Raw genomic sequence first — 19,341 nt, forward strand, 5'->3', positions numbered from 1 at the left:
TTACTTTCACTTTACTTTCACTTTACTTACAATTTACTTTCACCTTACTGTCACTTTACTTTCCCTATTAGTTCACTTTCATTTTAACACTCACTTTCACTTCACCTTACTTTCAATTTACTTTTACTTCAATTCACTTTTCTTCTACTTTACTTTCATTTTTTCACTTTACTTTCACTTTACATTCACTTTACTTTCCTTATTACTTCACTTTCACTTACTTTTACTTCACCTGACTTTCACTTTCATTTTAACTTTCACTTTACATTCACTTCACTTTCACCTTACTTTTACTTTACTTCTATTAGTTCACTTTACTTATAATTTACTTTCACCTTACTTTTACTTTACTTCTATTAGTTCACTTTCATTTCAAAATTCACTTTCACTTCACCTTACTTTCAATTTACTTTCACTTCAATTAACTTTTCTTCTCCTTTACTTTCATTTTTTTCACTTTTCTTTCACTTTACTTTCAGTATTATTTCACTTTCATTTTGACTTTCTCTTCACATTCACTTTTACTTTACTTTCACTTCACCTCCCTTTCTTCACATTCACTTCAAATTCACTTTACTTTTACTTCACCTCACTTTGACTATTAATTCACTTTCATTTTTAAATTTACTTCACATCACTTTAGTAAAATGAAAGTGAGATGAAGTGATGTAAAAATAAAAGTAAGGTGAAAGTGTGGTGAAGTGAAAGTAAAATGAAAATGAAATGAAAGTGAAGTAATAGTGAAAGTTTAGTGGAAATAGAAGTGAAAGTGAAGTAATAGTAAAATAAAAGGAAATTAAAGTGAAAGTGAGGTAAAGTAAAAATAACATTGAAGTGAAAGTAAAATGAAAGTGAAGTGAATGTAAAGTGAAAGTTAAAATGAAAGTGAAAGTAAAGTAAAAGGAAATAAATGTGAAGTAATAGTGAAAGTGAGGTGAAGTAAAAGTAAAATGAATGTGAAGTGGAAGTGAAGAAAGAGAGGTGAAGTGAATGTGAAGTGAAAGTCAAAATTAAAGTAAAGTTATAGTGAAAGTAAAGTAAATGTAAAGTGAAGGTAAAAATAAAATTGAAGTGAAAGTAAAATGAAGGTGAAGTGAATTGAATGTAAGGGGAAGTGAAAGTGAATGTTAAAATGAAAGTGAACTAATAGGGAAAGTAAAGTGAAAGTAAATTGAATGTAAAGTGAAAGTAAAGTGAATGTAAAGTGAAAGTTAAATTGAAAGTCAAGAGATAGTGAAGTGAAAGTGAGGTGAAAGTGAGGTAAAAGTGAATGTGAAAGTGAAAGTTAAATTGAAAGTCAAGAGATAGTGAACGTGAAAGTGAAAGTGAAAGTGAAAGTGAAAGTCACAGTATATTTTTTTGTAAACTTACCTGCTTTATTTAAAACATTACTTTGCAAATTCAAATAAAAAAAATTTATTTTTTAATTTTTTCTATATATGATTTATGTTATACATCCGAATTTAAATAGAATTTAAAAAAATTCAAAATCGTCGTCAATAATTAAATAAAATGAATATTTATTTTTCCCAAAAAAAAGAATTATTGTACTTTCGAAATTCTTTATTAGAAAGATAATTATTTTCTATCATTGCACCTATATATACATACGTATTAATTAAAATTGTTTTTGTTCAATAAAATGTAGAATTTAATAGAATAGAAAAAAATTCATATATATATTGTATATTATATAGAAGAAAAGGGGAAGACTTTCGCCTTCCCCTTTGGGAATTGACAATTGGGTGACAATTGTTGTCAATTTAGTTAAAGTCACAATAATCTGTAGAAACGATTAAAGAAGAATCAATCTTTCTGCGACCTCCTATACAAGAAAATAAATTTATATATATTTCGTCTTTAATGATACGAAAAATGTATTTATCATTTATAATAATAATTGTCTCTCATTTTTTCTTTTAGATTAGTTGCCAATACATATGTGTATACATATATTTATTATTATACACATATATATTGATATTCATAAAAATTATTGAATTACATATATATACTTGATATTGTTGTAGATTAGAGTATATACATTTAAATAAATGTTGATAGAAAATGTTTTATTACAATTTTTTTTTTTTTTTTTTTTTTTTTTTTTTGACAAATTAGATTATAATTTTTTACAAAAATTATCTTTATTATTAACATCATCGTCATTGTTATAATTACCATTAATTTATCATTATTAATGTTTAATTATTTCATTCTTTTTATATTCTCCTCATATCGGGAGTTATAATATATATATTTTTTGTAAAATTTACATGACACTTATCCTATTTTTTAAAAACCTTTGCCACTTTATTGACATAAAAAATAATTCAGTAAATGATAACTAAATATCGAATTTACTGTTTAACTCATTGGTCGGAAAAAAAGTCATAAAATAATTTTTTTTATTTTCCTTTTGTTTATAAAAAATTGCTTACCTGTTGAAAACAGTAGGAAAAAGAGCCAGAAAGGTCATAAAATTATTTTAAAATATTCTTTCTATGGTCATAAAAAATTGCCTGCCAGTTGCGAACAGTTGGAAAAAATTATTGTTTTCTAACCATCAGTTGGAAATGGTCATAAAATAATTTAAAAATATTTTCCTCTGTGGTCATAAAAAATTGCCTGTCAGTTGCAAACAGAAAAAATAGTAAAAAAGGTCACAAATAAGTTGTTTAAATTTCTCTTAGACGTAAAATTTTTAATTTAAGTATTTATTATTAAAATTTGGTAGATTGAAAATTATAAATAATTAATAGAAGATTAAAATAACATATTATAATATGTGATTAATAATAATTGATTGAATGAAAAATAAATTTGATGTTCTTGTGTTTGGCAAGAGCAACAGGTTATATATACTGTGTACATATACACACACTGCTTTGTGATATAATGAGCGGCAAGTGGATAAAAAATAAAGGATAGAGTGTCAAAAATACAGATTAAAGTTAATGATCCATTTTATTAATTGAACTTTCATTGGATTATTATCAGTTTTATTTGTTGTTAAAATGATTTTCATTATTATTATTATTATTATGATTCTGCATGCAGTACTAGTTCAGAAATCCTTTTATCGATTTTTAAATAATGGGGTTAGCCAGGTTAAATTTTAGGCAGTAGTCAGTAACAATTATTGTTATTGTTCTCGTTATTAACCAAGTTATTAATTTTTAATTATTTTTATTTTTACTATTATTATTGCTTTTTATTTTTTTTTAATAATAATTTATGTTATAGTTTTAATTATAATTATTAAAATTATCACTATTTTTTGAACTTTTTAATTTTTCATGTGTAATTATTATTGTTTTAATTTTTTTTTTTTGACTTAATGAATTTTTTATTTTTTATTGTTATTAATATTATTATTATTATTTATTATAATAATAGTAATAATTATTATATTTCTTTACAATTTGTTTATTATTGTTTTAATCATATTCATTATAATTATCACTATTTTTTTAACCTTTTAATTTTTCATTTGTAATTATTGTTTCATTTTTTTTAACTTAATAAATTTTTTAATTTTTTATTGTTATTAATATTATTATTATTATTTATTATAATAATAATTCTTATTATTGTTATTATTATTACTATTTTCATTATTAGTTTTATTATTATGATTACTATTTTCATTATTAGTTTTATTATTAACAATTATTATTATTATATTTTCTTAAAATTTGTTTGTTATCGTTTTAATTATAATTAATAAAATTATTACTATTTTTTCAACTTTTAAATTTTCCATTTGTAATTATTGTTTCAATTTTTTTTTTTTTTTTTTTTTTTTTTTTTAATAAATTTTTTGTTGTTTGGTTTTTCTTTACAACTGTAATGTGTGTGTGATGTTCGGGTTATTGCAGTTATGTGACGATGGGAATAGATCTAGGCAACCTTGCTGCTCTCAGGACATTTCGAGTCCTCCGAGCCTTGAAGACTGTCGCTATTGTACCAGGTATGCTTTAGAAAATTAGTTTTTTTGTTTGTTTTATTTTTTACGAATTTTTTTGCTTTTTAGTGAATATATATAGTCTTAACTACAATTTTTTTTTTTTTTTTTTTTTTAAATATATCTTTAGTGAAAATTAAATATTTTTAGTTATTTATAAAGTTTTTACATTAGAATATGTTACGATTTATAATATATTTATTTTATAATATTGTATATATATAAATAAAAATTAAAAATTTTTTTTTCAAAATACAAAAAGAATTTTAAAAAATTGAAAAATGAAAAAAAATGTATAATTATTAATTATAAATCGTATACATTAAAAATTAACGATTGTGTGATAGATAAATTTATTTATATAGATTATTTTTATTCCTATATAATATATTATTCTACCCGTTAGTTACATTTTTAGGCTTTAAACACTAACACACTTTTAGAAACAAAAAAAATTAAGAAAATACTTTAGAACTAAAAATAAAAACACGAAAAAATACAAAAAATAGCAAAATTTAAAAATATTTATAATTAAGATGAATATTTATTTTTAATTTAATTTTTAAAATAACATTTCTATAATCAATAGGAAAATGTACTCTCCCCCTTTCATTATGAATTCACAGATGGCGTGATAAACTTGCAACAAACTTGGTGCAAGCTTGCCAGGCATATTTTGCAAATAAAGCAAAATTTTTTTAATTAAAATTAAATTCTTTAAAATCCTATAAACAATTTTTTAAGTTTTTGCGACAATTTTTTTTTTTTTTTTTTTTTTTTTTTTTTTTTTTTTTTTTTTTTTTTGATAAGTTTGCACAAATTGCAAAAACTTGCGTGGCAAACTTACAGTCAAGCATACATAGGTAAAAATAATAAAAAACAAAAGAAATAATAATTTTTCATTATTATTATTATTATTAATGACTTTTTTGTTTTGTTTTAAAAGGTCTTAAAACCATTGTCGGCGCTGTGATAGAGTCCGTTAAAAATCTACGCGATGTGATAATCCTAACAATGTTCTCCCTTTCCGTCTTTGCACTTATGGGTCTTCAAATTTATATGGGGGTGCTTACGCAAAAATGTATAAAAAATTTTCCGGACGACAACTCGTGGGGTAATTTAACGCACGAAAATTGGGAACGATTTACTAACAATGATTGTGAGTATAAAATATATTATATGCGTTGCTTTTTATATTTTTATGACAAAAAGATATTTATTTCAAAAAAAAAAATTTTATTTAAAATTTTTTTTTTTTTTTTTTTTTGAAAATTTTTATTCTAAAAAGTTTTATTCTAAGAAAAATTTATTTTATAAAAGAAAACAAAAATGGATAATATTTGACAAGAAAATAAATTTTTTAATAAAAAATTTTTTAATTCAATTAACAGCTAATTGGTACGTGGATGAAGCCGGGAACATGCCCTTGTGTGGAAATTCGTCGGGCGCGGGGTAAGAGAGCCAATTCGAAATTTTTTTTTTTTTTTATTGAAAAATGAATAAATAATGATTATTGAAATTGTTCAGGATGTGTCCACCTGGTTACACGTGTTTACAAGGTTATGGGGATAATCCGAATTATGGTTATACAAGCTTCGATACATTTGGTTGGGCGCTTCTTTCTGCGTTTCGTCTTATGACACAGGATTATTGGGAGAATCTTTATCAGCTGGTGCTGAGATCGGCGGGGCCATGGCATATGTTATTTTTCATTGTTATCATTTTCCTGGGATCATTTTATCTTGTTAATTTGATCCTCGCCATTGTCGCGATGTCGTACGATGAATTACAAAAGAAAGCCGAGGAGGAGGAAGCCGCTGAAGAGGAAGCGATTAGGGTAAATTATTATTTTTTTTCTTCTATTCTTATTTTTTTAAATACAAAATAAATTTTTTTTTTTTTTTTTTTTTTTTTTTATTAATAAAATAGTTTATTTGAATATAATAAAAATAATAATTAAAAAAACTAATTTTCAGGAAGCGGAAGAAGCGGCTTTAGCGAAAGAACACAAACAGGCGGCTCAAGCTGCAGCGCGGGAAGCAGCAGCTGCTGCAGCCGCCGAACGAATAGTAAAGTCGCCTTCAGACTTTTCCTGCCATAGTTATGAATTATTTGTTGGTCAAGAAAAGGGCACCGACGATAATAATAAGGAACAAATGAGCATTAGATCCGTTGAGTCCATCAGTGAACATAGAGTTAAAATTATAAATAATCACACAACCACCACCACCACCAATAAAGTGCGAAAAGTCAGTGCCGTAAGTAATCAAATTTTTTTCCTTTTATCGTTTTTATAACAAAAAAAAAACAAATTTTTTATTTCACAATTATAAAAATTATAAATAAACATTTTATGTTCAATAATTTTGTTATTGAGCTAATTTAAATATAAACAATTTTTTATAACCAAAATACTTTAATAAACAATTGTTTATAAGGATGATAAATTAAAAATGATTTGTTTATTAAGCTAATTTGTTTATAAACAATTTTTTAAAGCTTAATATTTTAATGAACAATTGTTTTTTAAACTATTTTGATAACCAACATTTTTTAAACAATTTTTTATAACCATAATACTTTAATAAACAATTGTTTATAAGGATAATTTAAAAAAGATTTGTTTATTTAGCTAATTTGTCTATAAACAATTTTTTAAAGTTTAATATTTTAATAAACAATTTTTTTTGTGAACTATTTTGATTAACAACATTTGTTTATTTAACTAATTTGTTTATAAACATTTTCTTTAAAGCTTAATATTTTAATAAACAATTGTTTTTTAAACTATTTTGATATTTTGATATAAATTTGATTAACAATATTTGTTTATTTAACTAATTCGTTTACAAACAATTTTTTATAAGCATAAAAGTTTAATAAACAAATATTTATATGGAGAAGAATTTAATAAACAATTCATTTATTAAACTATTTTGCTCAATAACATTTGTTTATTAAACTATTTTGCTTAACAATTGTTTATTTATTTATTTACTTAACAAATGTTTATTAATCTAATTTGTTTATAAACAATTTTTTTAATTTTTTAATGTATTAAAAAAAAATTGTACTTTAAATTATTTTGATTAACAACATTTGTTTATTAAGACAATTTAAATAGAAACAATTTTTTAAAATCATAATACTTTAATAAACAATTTAAAATGTTTAATTATTTTAATTAACAGTCTTTGTTTATAAACATAATTGTTTCATGCAGTTTAATAAGAAAATTCTTTTCATAAACAATATTGTTTATAAACAAAATTTTTTTAGAAACATCTTTTTATAAACAAATTATAAATTATTTATAAACAAATTCGTTTTAGAAACATTTGTTTATAAACTATTTTGCTTAACAATTGTTTATTGAACTATTTTACTTAACATTTGTTTGTAAACAAATTAGTTTAATGAAAAAATTCTTTGTATAAACAAATTAATTTTATAATCAATTGTTTATAACAAACAATTTTGCAAGATTTTTTTATTGTTAAAAATCGAAAGAAATGAATATTATCAAATTTTCGTTTTAATTAAAATAAAAAAAAAGAAAATCTTAATTGGAAAAAAGTCATTATAAATATTAAAATGTAATATTTTTACAAAAATAATTTCCATATTTTTTCGTTGAGAGAAACATTTATTATTTTAAATAAATTTTAATTTGCATGTTGAATATGAAAAAATTTAAAGGTACTTGTGCTGCCAATTGTTTTCAATTTGTAGTATACATGATTTTTTGTTTCTTTTTTTTTATAAAAAAAAAATCAAGAGAGGAAAGTGGCACGAAAAAAATGCATGAGCTTTTGCATTGCAGCTTTAAAAAAAATACTGTTGAAATATAGGTATTTCCATAAATCACAATCTAGAAAAATGTTTAATAATAATAAAAAAATTTCACTTTTTTTGATAAAACAAAATTAATTTATAATTAATAAAAGATAAAAATAAAATAAATAATTAAAATAAAATAATTAATAATTAATTAATAACTAATAATTTTTTAATAAATAGCAATTAACAATTATTAATAATTATCAGTTAAGAATTATTAATATTTAACAATCAATAAATAACAATTAATAAATAACAGTTAATTATTAATCATTAATAATTATTTAATTAATTAATAATAATTTTTTGTCAAGTAATAAAGTTAATCATTAAATAAATAATTAATAATTATTTGATAACTAATAAAAATTAATAATTACTTAATAACTGGTCAAAATTATGAATAATTAATTAATAATTATTCAATAATTGATAATAATAATCATTAATAATTTAACTAATTAACTGAATTGTAATTTTTTAGTTTAATTAATATTAAATTAATTAATTATTAGTTAATTAATTAATTAATTAATTAGTTAATTAATTAATTAATTAGTTTTAAATTAAGTATCTATTTTTTGGTTACACTTATTTTCAGACTCTATATTTAAATTAGATATAAAAAATTTCCAATTTATTAAAAAATGGGAATTATTTTTAAAAATTTTCATAAATGCTGAAAATTTTATTATAAAAAAATTTTCCTTTTAAAAACAAAACTATTTGAGTTTTCATTTTTCAATTTAATTGAAAGGCAGAAAAGAATTTTCAATTCCCAAAAAAAACAATTAATTAAAAATAATTTTTTCCCCAAAAAATTATTTGACAAAAAAATGTTTTTAGTCAATAATTTCTTCGTAATACTAGCAATAATATTGTAGATTTAATTTGAGTATAAAAAGTATTTTATAAGTTAATTATTTATCTTTTATAATAATATAATTTACATGATATGAAGTAATAATTTTCTCATTAGAAAATGTAGAATTATTGTAGTTTTCCTCGTAGGGCATTCTTCATTTTTTAAAGTATTAAAAAAAAGAAGAGAAAGAAAATTTTAATTTTTTCGTCATCGTCGTCATTTGCAGATTATATTGTGGATGCAGTAGTTGGATTTTTGGAATTATTGTCATTGATCTTCCATTCTTCATCAAAAATAATTATTATTATAAAATTTGTCTCTCAGAATTTTGAATGTCCATATATTTTGTTTCGTAATAATTATCTTCATTTCTTCACTGAAAATATTTTAATGAAGAAAATTGGTTTGAAAAAGAAAAATTGAAATAAGAAAATATTATTTGTGTTCATTTTGTTTTATTTCTTTTTTTTAATTTCTTCAATTCACTTCACTGTTTTCTTATATTTCTTCTTTTTTATTTCATATATTTCTTCCATTTCTTCTTCTTTATTTTTTCTATTTTTTTCATTTCTTCCATTTCTTTTTTTTTATTTCTTCTATTTTTCCCTTTCTATTTCTTTCGTTTTTTCTTTTGTTTTCTTCAATTCATTTTATGCTATCTTCTATTTTTTCAATTTTTCTTTATTTCTTCTCTTATTTTCTTCAATATTCCCCTCTCTCATATTTCTTATTTTAATTCTCTTTTTTTCCAATTTTCATTTAAAAGAAAGAAAAAAAATTTTCCTTTTCTTCACTGCCAAAACAAACAAACAAAATCTTCTCTTTTTTCAGTGAAGAAATCATGGCTTGTTGAAATTTTTTGATAAAAGTACAGTACGTCAGATCATCCTTAAATTCTTTGCATGCAAAGTATTTTTGAAAAAAAATAACAGTATCTTGTTAATGCGAATGGAAACTGGCTATATTTGAAAAGAAAAATTTATCATCAAAATTCTTTGATTTTAAAAGTATTTTACAAATAGGTAGAAAACAGAAAAAAGCAAGCAACACTTTCTTCATTATGTGTGCTTTCGCAAAAAAGTGCCTCTTTTGGTGTTACAAACAAAAAAAAAGAAAAAAAGAAAAAAATATTTGTAATCCAATTTTGACGAAATTTGTTTCGTAGTAGAAGATATTTCTTTCATCTTCTCTTTTTCTCAAGGTCTCTCGCGTCCCTAGTGGCCAGTTTACTAATGCCTACCAGGAAAATAAGAGGAAGGTACGTCATTGGATTCTAATCCATTCTCTCTCATTCATTCTCTGTCTTTTTCTCTCTTATTCTCCTTCTCAAACTGTACGTACTGTTACTCTATATTTTAGGAAAATTGAAGGAAAATTTTTTTCTAACTCGATTTTTAATTTTTTTAACCAAGTTTATGTTTAAATTACAAAGTTTGAAATTATTCTTTTGTTTTTAATTGCAAAAGGAGAAAAAAATGTATTTTTTAAACTCTATTTTACTTTTGCTGGTAATGTACTACAGTACTTTACTACTGCGCATATGTGTGAACTGTATTACTTTACTGCGCATGTGTAAGACCTGAATTACACTTTTGCGCATGTGTAAGTCACGAATTACACCACTGCGCATGTGTAAGATACGAATTACACTACTGCGCATGTGTAAGATACGAATTACACTACTGCGCATGTGTAAGACCTGAATTACACTTCTGCGCATGTGTAAGACACGAATTACATTACTGCGCATGAATAATATGTGAATTACACTTCTGCGCATGTGTAAGGCACGAATTACACTACTGCGCATGTGTAATACTGGAAAAATACTTTTGCGCATGCGTTTCAACTTTATTACACTACTGCGCATGCGTGATAACCGTATTTCACCATTGCGCAAGAAAATTTACTCAAAACTACCCCCCCCCAAATGGAGGAAATTCACAATTAAATTAAACCAATTTATTGAATTCTCTCTAAAAAAAAAATTTTCCATATTTACAGGCAAGTCTAAGTCTGCCGGGTTCACCATTCAATATTAGACGCGGTAGTCGTGGGAGTCATCAATTCACCATACGTAATGGTCGTCGTTTCGTTGGACCATCGGGTGGTGATCGTAAACCCCTTGTACTTTCAACGTATTTAGACGCACAGGAGCATTTGCCCTATGCCGATGATTCCAATGCAGTTACGCCAATGTCAGAGGAAAATGGCGCAATTGTTGTGCCAATGTATTACGCAAATTTGGGTTCACGTCACTCGTCATACACTTCACACGCGTCAAAATTGTCCTACACGTCGCATTGCGATCTTCTTGGTGGTATTGGTAATATTGGTAAACCAATGACAAAGGAGAGTAAATTGAGAAGTCGATCAGCGAGACAGGCGTCGATTAATGGAAATACGGCAGAGGCAATTCATAAACATCATCATTATCACAGTACGGTAAGGTTTCAAAAAAAAAAAAAAAATTCTCTCATTTGTTAGTCTGCAGAACATTTTCTCTTTTTTGATGGTTTATGTCTTAAGGTATGCTTTATAAGCTACTTTATGCGTTACGTTTGTCGATTGACCATTATTTTAGGCCAATTCTACAATTTCGCTTTCGAAACGCGCTAGTGACGTTAACTTTATTGTAGAACGGGCCTAAAGTAGACGTTACGGATTACGTCCCACTCTTTACGTTCAACATTTCCGTAAATGTTGTCCAGCTTAAATTTTACCATTTATGATTGAAGTCTTACGTTTCGTACGGATAAGTATTACGTTATACGGATAGGTATTACGTTATACGGATAGGTATTACATTATACGGATAAGTATCACGTTATACGGATTAAGTATTACGTTTTACGTTATATAGATTAAGTATTACGTTATACGGAAAAGTATCATGTTTCACGTTAGACTGATAAGTATTACGTTATACGGATAAGTTTCACGTTAGACGGATAAGTATTACATTATAGGGATTAAGTATTACGTTAAACTGATTAAGTATTACGTTTTACGGATAAGTTTTACGTTTCACGTTAGACTGATAAGTATTACGTTATACGGATTAAGTATCACGTTTCACGTTAGACTGATAAGTATTACGTTATACGGATTAAGTATTACGTTTTACGTTATATAGATAAATATTACGTTATACGGATTAAGCATTACGTTTTACGGATAATAATTACGGTTTACGTTGTACGGATAGGTGTTACGTTGACAGATACCTGTTGCTACGTCATACGGACTAATGTTATGACTAACGTGTTACATTATACGGAATACTATTACGGCTAACGGTTTACGTCAAACGGAATACTATTACGTTTACGTAATACGGAATACTATTGCGTTTTTCCTCCTTATCTTGCAATCGAGTTTCGCGCATTAGTTTATAGTCTACGGTTGACGCGTAACGGATTACGGAATACGGATTACGGTTTACGGATTACGTTTAACGTTACGGATTGCAAATTTTTTAAAATTGAAATTTTTCCTTTCAGGATGGAGAAACAGAAGATTCGCTTATTAAATTGAAACAAGACAATCCTTTTATCGATTCCTCACATCAACAAGCGGTGGTTGATATGAAAGGTGAGTTTCGGAATTCAAAGAATTCATAATTTATTTTAAAAAATAGATTGTTTTGGTTGAAAAAAATTATTTTTAGTACTTATGTACAAAAAAAAAAAAAAAAAAAAAAAAAAAAGTGTAAATAAAAAAAAAAAATATATATTATTATATATATTATATTATTATTATTATTATTATTTAATTATATTATTATATATTATTATTATTATTTATTATTATTATATTATTATTATTATTATTATATTATTATATTATATTTTTGTTTTAAATACATTTTTTTAAATTGAAAATTTTCTAGATGCAATGGCGCTAAACGATATAACCGAACAAGCTGCTGGTCGGCATAGTCGGTCATCGGAGCAAGCAGGTAATGTGTCACAAATTTTTTTATTAGATAGAAAAATTAATTTTTTCAAATGTTTCAAAAAAAAAATTTTTTTTTTTATTTTGTAAATCATTTCAACGGGCAATATTTTTTTTGTTTTTTTTCTTAAAAAATATTGATGTAAATTTTTTGTACTATTTGTACATAGTTTTCTTATAGAAGTTCAATTTACATTTCGTTTTCATCACTTTTCTCATAAGTGCTATATTATACATATTTACATTTCAATTTTGTCAGTGATTCATCTTAATATTCTTTTTTTTTTTAAATATCAACATTCTTTGTTTTTTATTACAATTACTTTTTTTTCAAAGCGTTTTTGTAATTTTATTTTTTTTCATCTCATCAGTCTTTGCATCAGGCTGCTTTTTTCACTTATACGAATGTACAGAACTATTTTTCTTCTTTTCACCTAAACAAAAACAAATTAAAAAAAAAATTTATTTAAAAAATTGTGACAATTTTGTTGCACTTACATAATAATTTACATTTTTTTAACAGTCAAACAAAAATTTTAATTTTTTTATAATACAATTACACAAAAAATTATAATAAATATTTACATACAAAAATTTATTATTATCAAAAGTTACATTTAAGTGTTTCAGTTATTTTACATTTTTACAATATGTAATTGTAAAATTTAAAAATTTTTAAGTTTAAAGTCACTGAAATCATATTTCTTACAGCCAAATTTCCAAACTTTTTTTTTTGGTAAAAAAAAAAATAAAATGTTTTTTGTCAATTTTGAAAAACAGTGAAATATTTTTAAGAAAAATTAATTTTAGAAGTAATAATAATAGAAATAAGAAAATTACAATTATAACAATTTTGGTGAAAAATAAATTTCAGAAATTTTCTGTTTTTCGAGATAGCAGTATAATTAAAAAATTGTTTTTTTTTGTAAATTTTTTTTTAATTTTTGAGAAAATTTAATTGCTTTGCTTTCAAGCGAATCGAGAAAAGTGCTATCATTGTTCCTCAGAAAAATGTGAGTGTCTGCTTAAGTTTTTGGGGAAATAGAGTTTTTTCATGCAAAATAATGCAAGCAAAAAATAAAATAGCAAAAAAAAAGTAAATAAATAAAAAAATTTCGTTCTTTATCTCTTCCACGGTGTTTTGATCAATTTTTTACACTCCAGTCTAAATAAAAATTAGTCTTTGCACTTTCTTAGTTCGCACAATGCACCACCAAAACAAAGCTTCACTTATTTGATTAATTAATGTAAAATAATTTTTCCAATTGTTAAAAAAGTAAAAACTTTTTTAAAAAATATTCTAATTTATGAGGATAAATAAAAAAATAGGTAATAAATATTATTAACTTAATTTTCTATTAATAATTAATATTAATTAATAATTTAATAATTATATATTATAAATATTATAATACGAATAATATTTTAGTAAATAATTGTTTTATTAATTAAATATATAAACTTTTTTCTCGTTTTTCTCTTTTATTCTCATAAATTTTTTTTTTTAAATTTTTCAATCACAAATTTTTTATCATATTTGAAAATTTTTTTTCTTTATTTGTTTATAATTAAAAATCATTAAATGCTTTTTTATTTGCGTCTCAGTCATTTCACGATTCACATGCATGTTAATATTATTTTTTTAGGCAAATTTTTGTTGTTGCATTTTATTTTTATTCTTGCTTCACAATTTTGTAGCTTTTAGAAAAATAGTGGTTATGTATAATTTTTTTTTTCTTTAGCAAATAAGAATTAGTAATATAATATAAATAGGAAAGAGTTATTTAGAAAAATAGCAAAAAAAGAAGAGAAAAAAAGTATATAAATTTTTTTTTGAGCACGGCCTCTGTAGAGTAATTATAATTAATTTTTGTGTTTATTATAGAAGAAAAAAAATATTAATGAAGCTTTGTAATATTATTTTTTTAACAGTACAATAGAAAAAGCAGACCGGGCTAGCGTTAATTACAATTTGTTACTATTTATTATTAACATTCTGTTACTTGTTAATTATAATTTGTTATTTGTTAATTACAATTTGTTACTATTTATTATTGCAATCTTTTTATTTATTAATTATAATTTGTTATTATTTGTTGTTATTTGTTAATTACAATTTGTTACTGTTTATTTTAAAATTCTGTTATTTGTTAATTATAATCTGTTAATAATTATTATTTCAATCTTTCTATTTGTTAATAAAAATTTGTTATTATTTATTACAATTTTGTTATTTATTAATTACAATTTGTTATTATTTATTACAATTCTGTTATTTATTAATTACAATTTGTAACTATTTATTGTTACAATTTTGTTGTTATTAGTTAATTGTTATTTATTATTATTCGTTATTACAATTTTGTTGTTATTATAATTTATTGTTATTTGTTAATACAATTTTTATGTTCTTTCTTCATTAATTATTTGTTATTACAATTTTGTTAACTACAATTAAAAGTTACAATTTGTTATTATACAATTGAATTAATAGTTCGAACAATTATAATGTTCAAAAATCGTATTAAAGAAATTATATTTATTTCTTATAAATATAATAATAACTAACAATTATAATTATTATAATAATTAATAATTAAATTCAATGATGAATTATGACAATGAAACGCTAGTCCGGATCTAATTATTAATAGTCAGCTTCTAGTAGTAATAAATTTATTTGAGTCACGAAATAATTGATGAGTGCTTTGAACACCATTTGAGCTTTATTTATCGATTCAAAAAAAAAAAAAAATTAATCGAAAATTTTCTAATTTACTGCCTTTTAAAAAAAATTTTTTTTTTCATTGACATAGAAGGCCAAAAGCACAATATTTGACCCTTTTGCTCCTTTTGCACTCGTGGTGAGCCAAATTAAATAATAGAAAATAGAATAATTTTTGTTTTGGCTCATTTTGTTGCACTTGCCTTTTTTCTTGACTAGATAAATGTAAAAAGTAATCATTACCTCCCTTTAAAAGCAAAAAAAAAAAAAAAAAAAAAAAAAAAAAAAAAAAAAAAAAAAAAAAAAAAAAAAAATATTTTGTCTACAATATCGAAACTAAAACAAAAAACTTTTCTCATTTTTTCTATACAATTTAAAATACAAATTTGAAGTAAAAAATATTTTTTATCACTTTAAAATAAAAATTGATAGAATTAAAAAACAAAGAGACAAAAAAAAGAAATATTGTAGATTAAAAAAATATTTTTAAATAAATTCCTGAAAAAAAGAATTATTAAAAAAAAAATTAAAGAAAAAGAAAAATTAAAGAACAAAAAGAAATAATAATTTTTTGAAAAAATTCTCTAGAAAGAAATTTAAAAACTCTTTCCCCAAAAAAGAGTGGTGGATATGGAATAATTTACTAACATTTGGTATAGTGTCGATATATTACTTTCCTACAGACGAAGACGAAGAGGGAATTACATTTAAGGAAAAGGCATTAGAATACTTTTTGAGGAGTATCGATGTCTTTTGCGTTTGGAACTGTTGTCCTATGTGGGTCAAGATACAAGACTTCATTGCCCTATTGGTATTCGATCCGTTCGTCGAGCTTTTCATCACACTTTGCATTGTCGTCAATACATTATTTATGGCATTGGATCATCACGATATGGATAATAAAATGGAAAAAATCCTCAAATCCGGAAATTACGTAAGTTTTTTCTTCATCGATTTTTTTTGTGCCTTCTAATAAATAATTAATTAATTAATTAATTAGTTAATTAATTATAATAATACTGATTAGGTAGTTAATTAATTAATTACTTATTAATTATCTTAATATTAATTAATTAATTAACTAATTAATATTACCTATAATCTAATTATTAATTATCTTAATATTAATAAATTAATATTAATTATCTTAATATTAATAAATTAATATTAATATAATTAATATTATTAATTTTAATTTCTATTAAGTTATCTTTCTTTACAAATTTTGTTTTATTTCACAAACATCCTTTTCTCAATGTTACAGTTCTTCACTGCAACGTTTGGCATTGAAGCAACAATGAAATTAATAGCGATGAGTCCAAAATTTTACTTTCAAGAGGGTTGGAATATTTTCGATTTTATTATAGTGGCCTTGTCCTTATTGGAATTGGGGCTCGAAGGTGTTCAAGGATTATCGGTCCTGCGATCTTTCAGATTGGTAAGCTATTTTTCTTCTTATGATTTTTTTTAAAAAACAGTTTTTTGGGAAAAATATAAATATTTCATAAGTACCCTCTAAAAATGGTAATATTACCGACTGACGATAACATAGAAAACCACATTACCGACTGAGGATAATGTAGAAAAATGCATTACCGACCATCAGTAAAGCAGAAAACTCAATGCTTGGTGGCCAAAAGACTAAATTGCCATTTCGCTAAATTAAAATTTTACACAGTAAGAGGTTAGGTTCGAAACACTCAGTCGGTAAAACAGTTTTGCTATGCGTGGTTTAGCAAAATGGCAATTTAGCCTTTTGGCCACCAAGCCAATGACTAATCATGCCAAACGAATTTTTCTTTATAATTTTAAGAGAAACAGTCTTATTTGAAAAATATAAATATTCCATATTATCCACTAAAATTGTATTGTTACCGACTGAGGGTAATGTAAAAACTGCATTACCGATTGATTGTAAAGTAGAAAACCTCAATTACCAACGGTATTTAAGTAAAAGGTCGAATTTATAACTATAATTTGCAATGATGTGAAAAAACAATTTTTCTGATTGACGATCTCTAGATTACCGACTGTTGGTAAACTAGAATTTTTTTTATGATTTTAAGAGAAATGTAACGTTTTCAACTGACAATAATGTGAAAAATTGTTATACCGGCTGATGGCAAAGTAGAAGACTCAATGCCGGACCATTGTTAAATTAAAAATTGAATTACTTAACACCATTAAGTCTGTAGTGACAATAATGGATTTCATTATAGTTACCGACTTTTGATAATTTACAAACATTAGACTACAGATATTTGGTAAATTATCAAGATTACCGACTGTTGGTAATGTAGGAAATTACATTTTTTTAAATTAACCTTTTAACGCCTGACGGTTTCGTAGCAAAACCACAAAATTACAAAATCGAAAATCAAATAAAACTTACTAAGGTAATTGAGAATGACTACTTGGTGATTTTCGAGGTCGCTAATTACGAATTCAATGTTAGTTTTTTTTTGGGGTCGCTGATTACGAATTCAACGTTAGTTTTTCAAAATTCAAAATGGCGGATCCAATATGGCGAACGAATTTAAAAAAAACTTTTTAATTTTTAAAAAAATATGTTTTCGTGGGACTGTGTTTTGTCGACTTATTTGTAGTTACGCAGAATTTGTAATTGAAAATAAAACACTAAAAAAACACTGTAAATAAAATAGTAGAGTTAACGGTTAATCTTCACATTACCGACTGTTGGTAATCTAAAAACTTCAGTTACCAACAGTCGGTTAATTAGAAATTTACGTAATTACGTTTAGAAATGACTATAAATTGACAGCACGTTTGACGATGTAGAAATACGACAGTAAGGAATTAGATTCTTCAGATTACCGACCGTCGGTAAGGTAGAAAACTTAATTACCAAACAGTCGGTAAATTAGAGATTCCCTTATTCTAAATTGAGTATAGAATAAATATTTTATTTTTTTTGTAAATATTCTTTCTAATTTGTTATTTATTTCCCTTTTCTAAACAGTTGAGAGTGTTCAAATTGGCAAAATCGTGGCCAACATTGAATTTATTGATATCAATTATGGGCCGTACTGTGGGTGCATTGGGTAACTTGACGTTTGTCTTGTGCATCATTATATTCATTTTCGCTGTGATGGGTATGCAATTATTTGGTAAAAATTACACGGACCAAGTACATCTATTTCCGGACGGTGAATTACCACGTTGGAATTTCACCGATTTTATGCATTCATTTATGATTGTTTTTCGTGTACTATGCGGCGAATGGATTGAATCAATGTGGGATTGTATGCTGGTTGGCGATGTCTCCTGTATACCATTCTTTCTGGCTACTGTCGTCATTGGAAATTTAGTAGTGAGTATTTATATTGTTAATTTGATTATTAATTTAATTTAATTTTTCATTTAATTAATTTCATTTTTTATTTAATTAATTTAAGAGTCTTTACTTTAGGAACAATTTACCGACTGTTGATAAGGTAGAGAACTTGATTACCAACAGTCGGTAAAGAAGAAATTCATTTTTTTCCGCTAAATTTTTGAATTTAATGCAAATTTTTGTATGTAAATGTAAATTTTTAAGAACAATTTAAAATTAATTAATTTAATTAATAATTGTTAAATTAAAAAATGTAATTCAGTTTAACATTTTTCTCTTAATTTTTTGTTTTTAAATATAAAATTAGGGAATGAAAAGAAAAAATTTTTAAATAGGTTTTGAATCTCTTCTTGGCGTTGCTTTTGAGTAATTTTGGTTCATCGAATCTATCAGCGCCAACAGCGGACAATGATACGAATAAAATTGCCGAGGCCATTGATAGAATTGCACGTTTCATTGGTTGGGTCAAGCAAAGTGTTCTTAATCTTCTTAAGATGATGCGAGCCAAACTCACCAATCAAATATCCGACCAGGCGCCAGGTGAGGGACCGTCCAACAGTTGGAAAGAAGGTTTATATCCAATCAGATCGCTTGCTGTGTGCGCTGTGTAGTTCGTGACACTGTCTTACTTT

At 24.2% G+C, this 19,341-nt stretch overlaps 1 protein-coding gene across 17 annotated transcripts in view; it reads left to right on the plus strand.

Annotated features, from left to right (window-relative positions):
- Positions 1-19,341, plus strand: part of LOC122504024 (sodium channel protein para) — a 108,690-nt gene that overhangs the window by 50,315 nt on the left and 39,034 nt on the right. For 5 of the 17 annotated variants that reach the window (XM_043614864.1, XM_043614859.1, XM_043614854.1 and 2 more), the window contains 12 exons: positions 3,882-3,973; positions 4,914-5,126; positions 5,359-5,419; positions 5,495-5,804; positions 5,944-6,225; positions 10,677-11,117; positions 12,176-12,266; positions 12,565-12,633; positions 16,014-16,288; positions 16,619-16,792; positions 18,335-18,685; positions 19,045-19,279. In XM_043614864.1, the coding sequence (XP_043470799.1) occupies positions 3,882-3,973; positions 4,914-5,126; positions 5,359-5,419; positions 5,495-5,804; positions 5,944-6,225; positions 10,677-11,117; positions 12,176-12,266; positions 12,565-12,633; positions 16,014-16,288; positions 16,619-16,792; positions 18,335-18,685; positions 19,045-19,279 (2,594 nt within the window). Of the gene's footprint in view, positions 1-3,881; positions 3,974-4,913; positions 5,127-5,358; positions 5,420-5,494; positions 5,805-5,943; positions 6,226-9,873; positions 9,931-10,676; positions 11,118-12,175; positions 12,267-12,564; positions 12,634-16,013; positions 16,289-16,618; positions 16,793-18,334; positions 18,686-19,044; positions 19,280-19,341 lie in introns of all 17 variants that reach the window. The other 12 variants (XM_043614848.1, XM_043614847.1, XM_043614849.1 and 9 more) reach the window with 4 other exon arrangements.

The sequence above is a fragment of the Leptopilina heterotoma genome, unplaced genomic scaffold, assembly GCF_015476425.1.
Source record: "Leptopilina heterotoma isolate Lh14 unplaced genomic scaffold, ASM1547642v1 Lhet_275, whole genome shotgun sequence".
Lineage (NCBI taxonomy): Eukaryota > Metazoa > Arthropoda > Insecta > Hymenoptera > Figitidae > Leptopilina > Leptopilina heterotoma.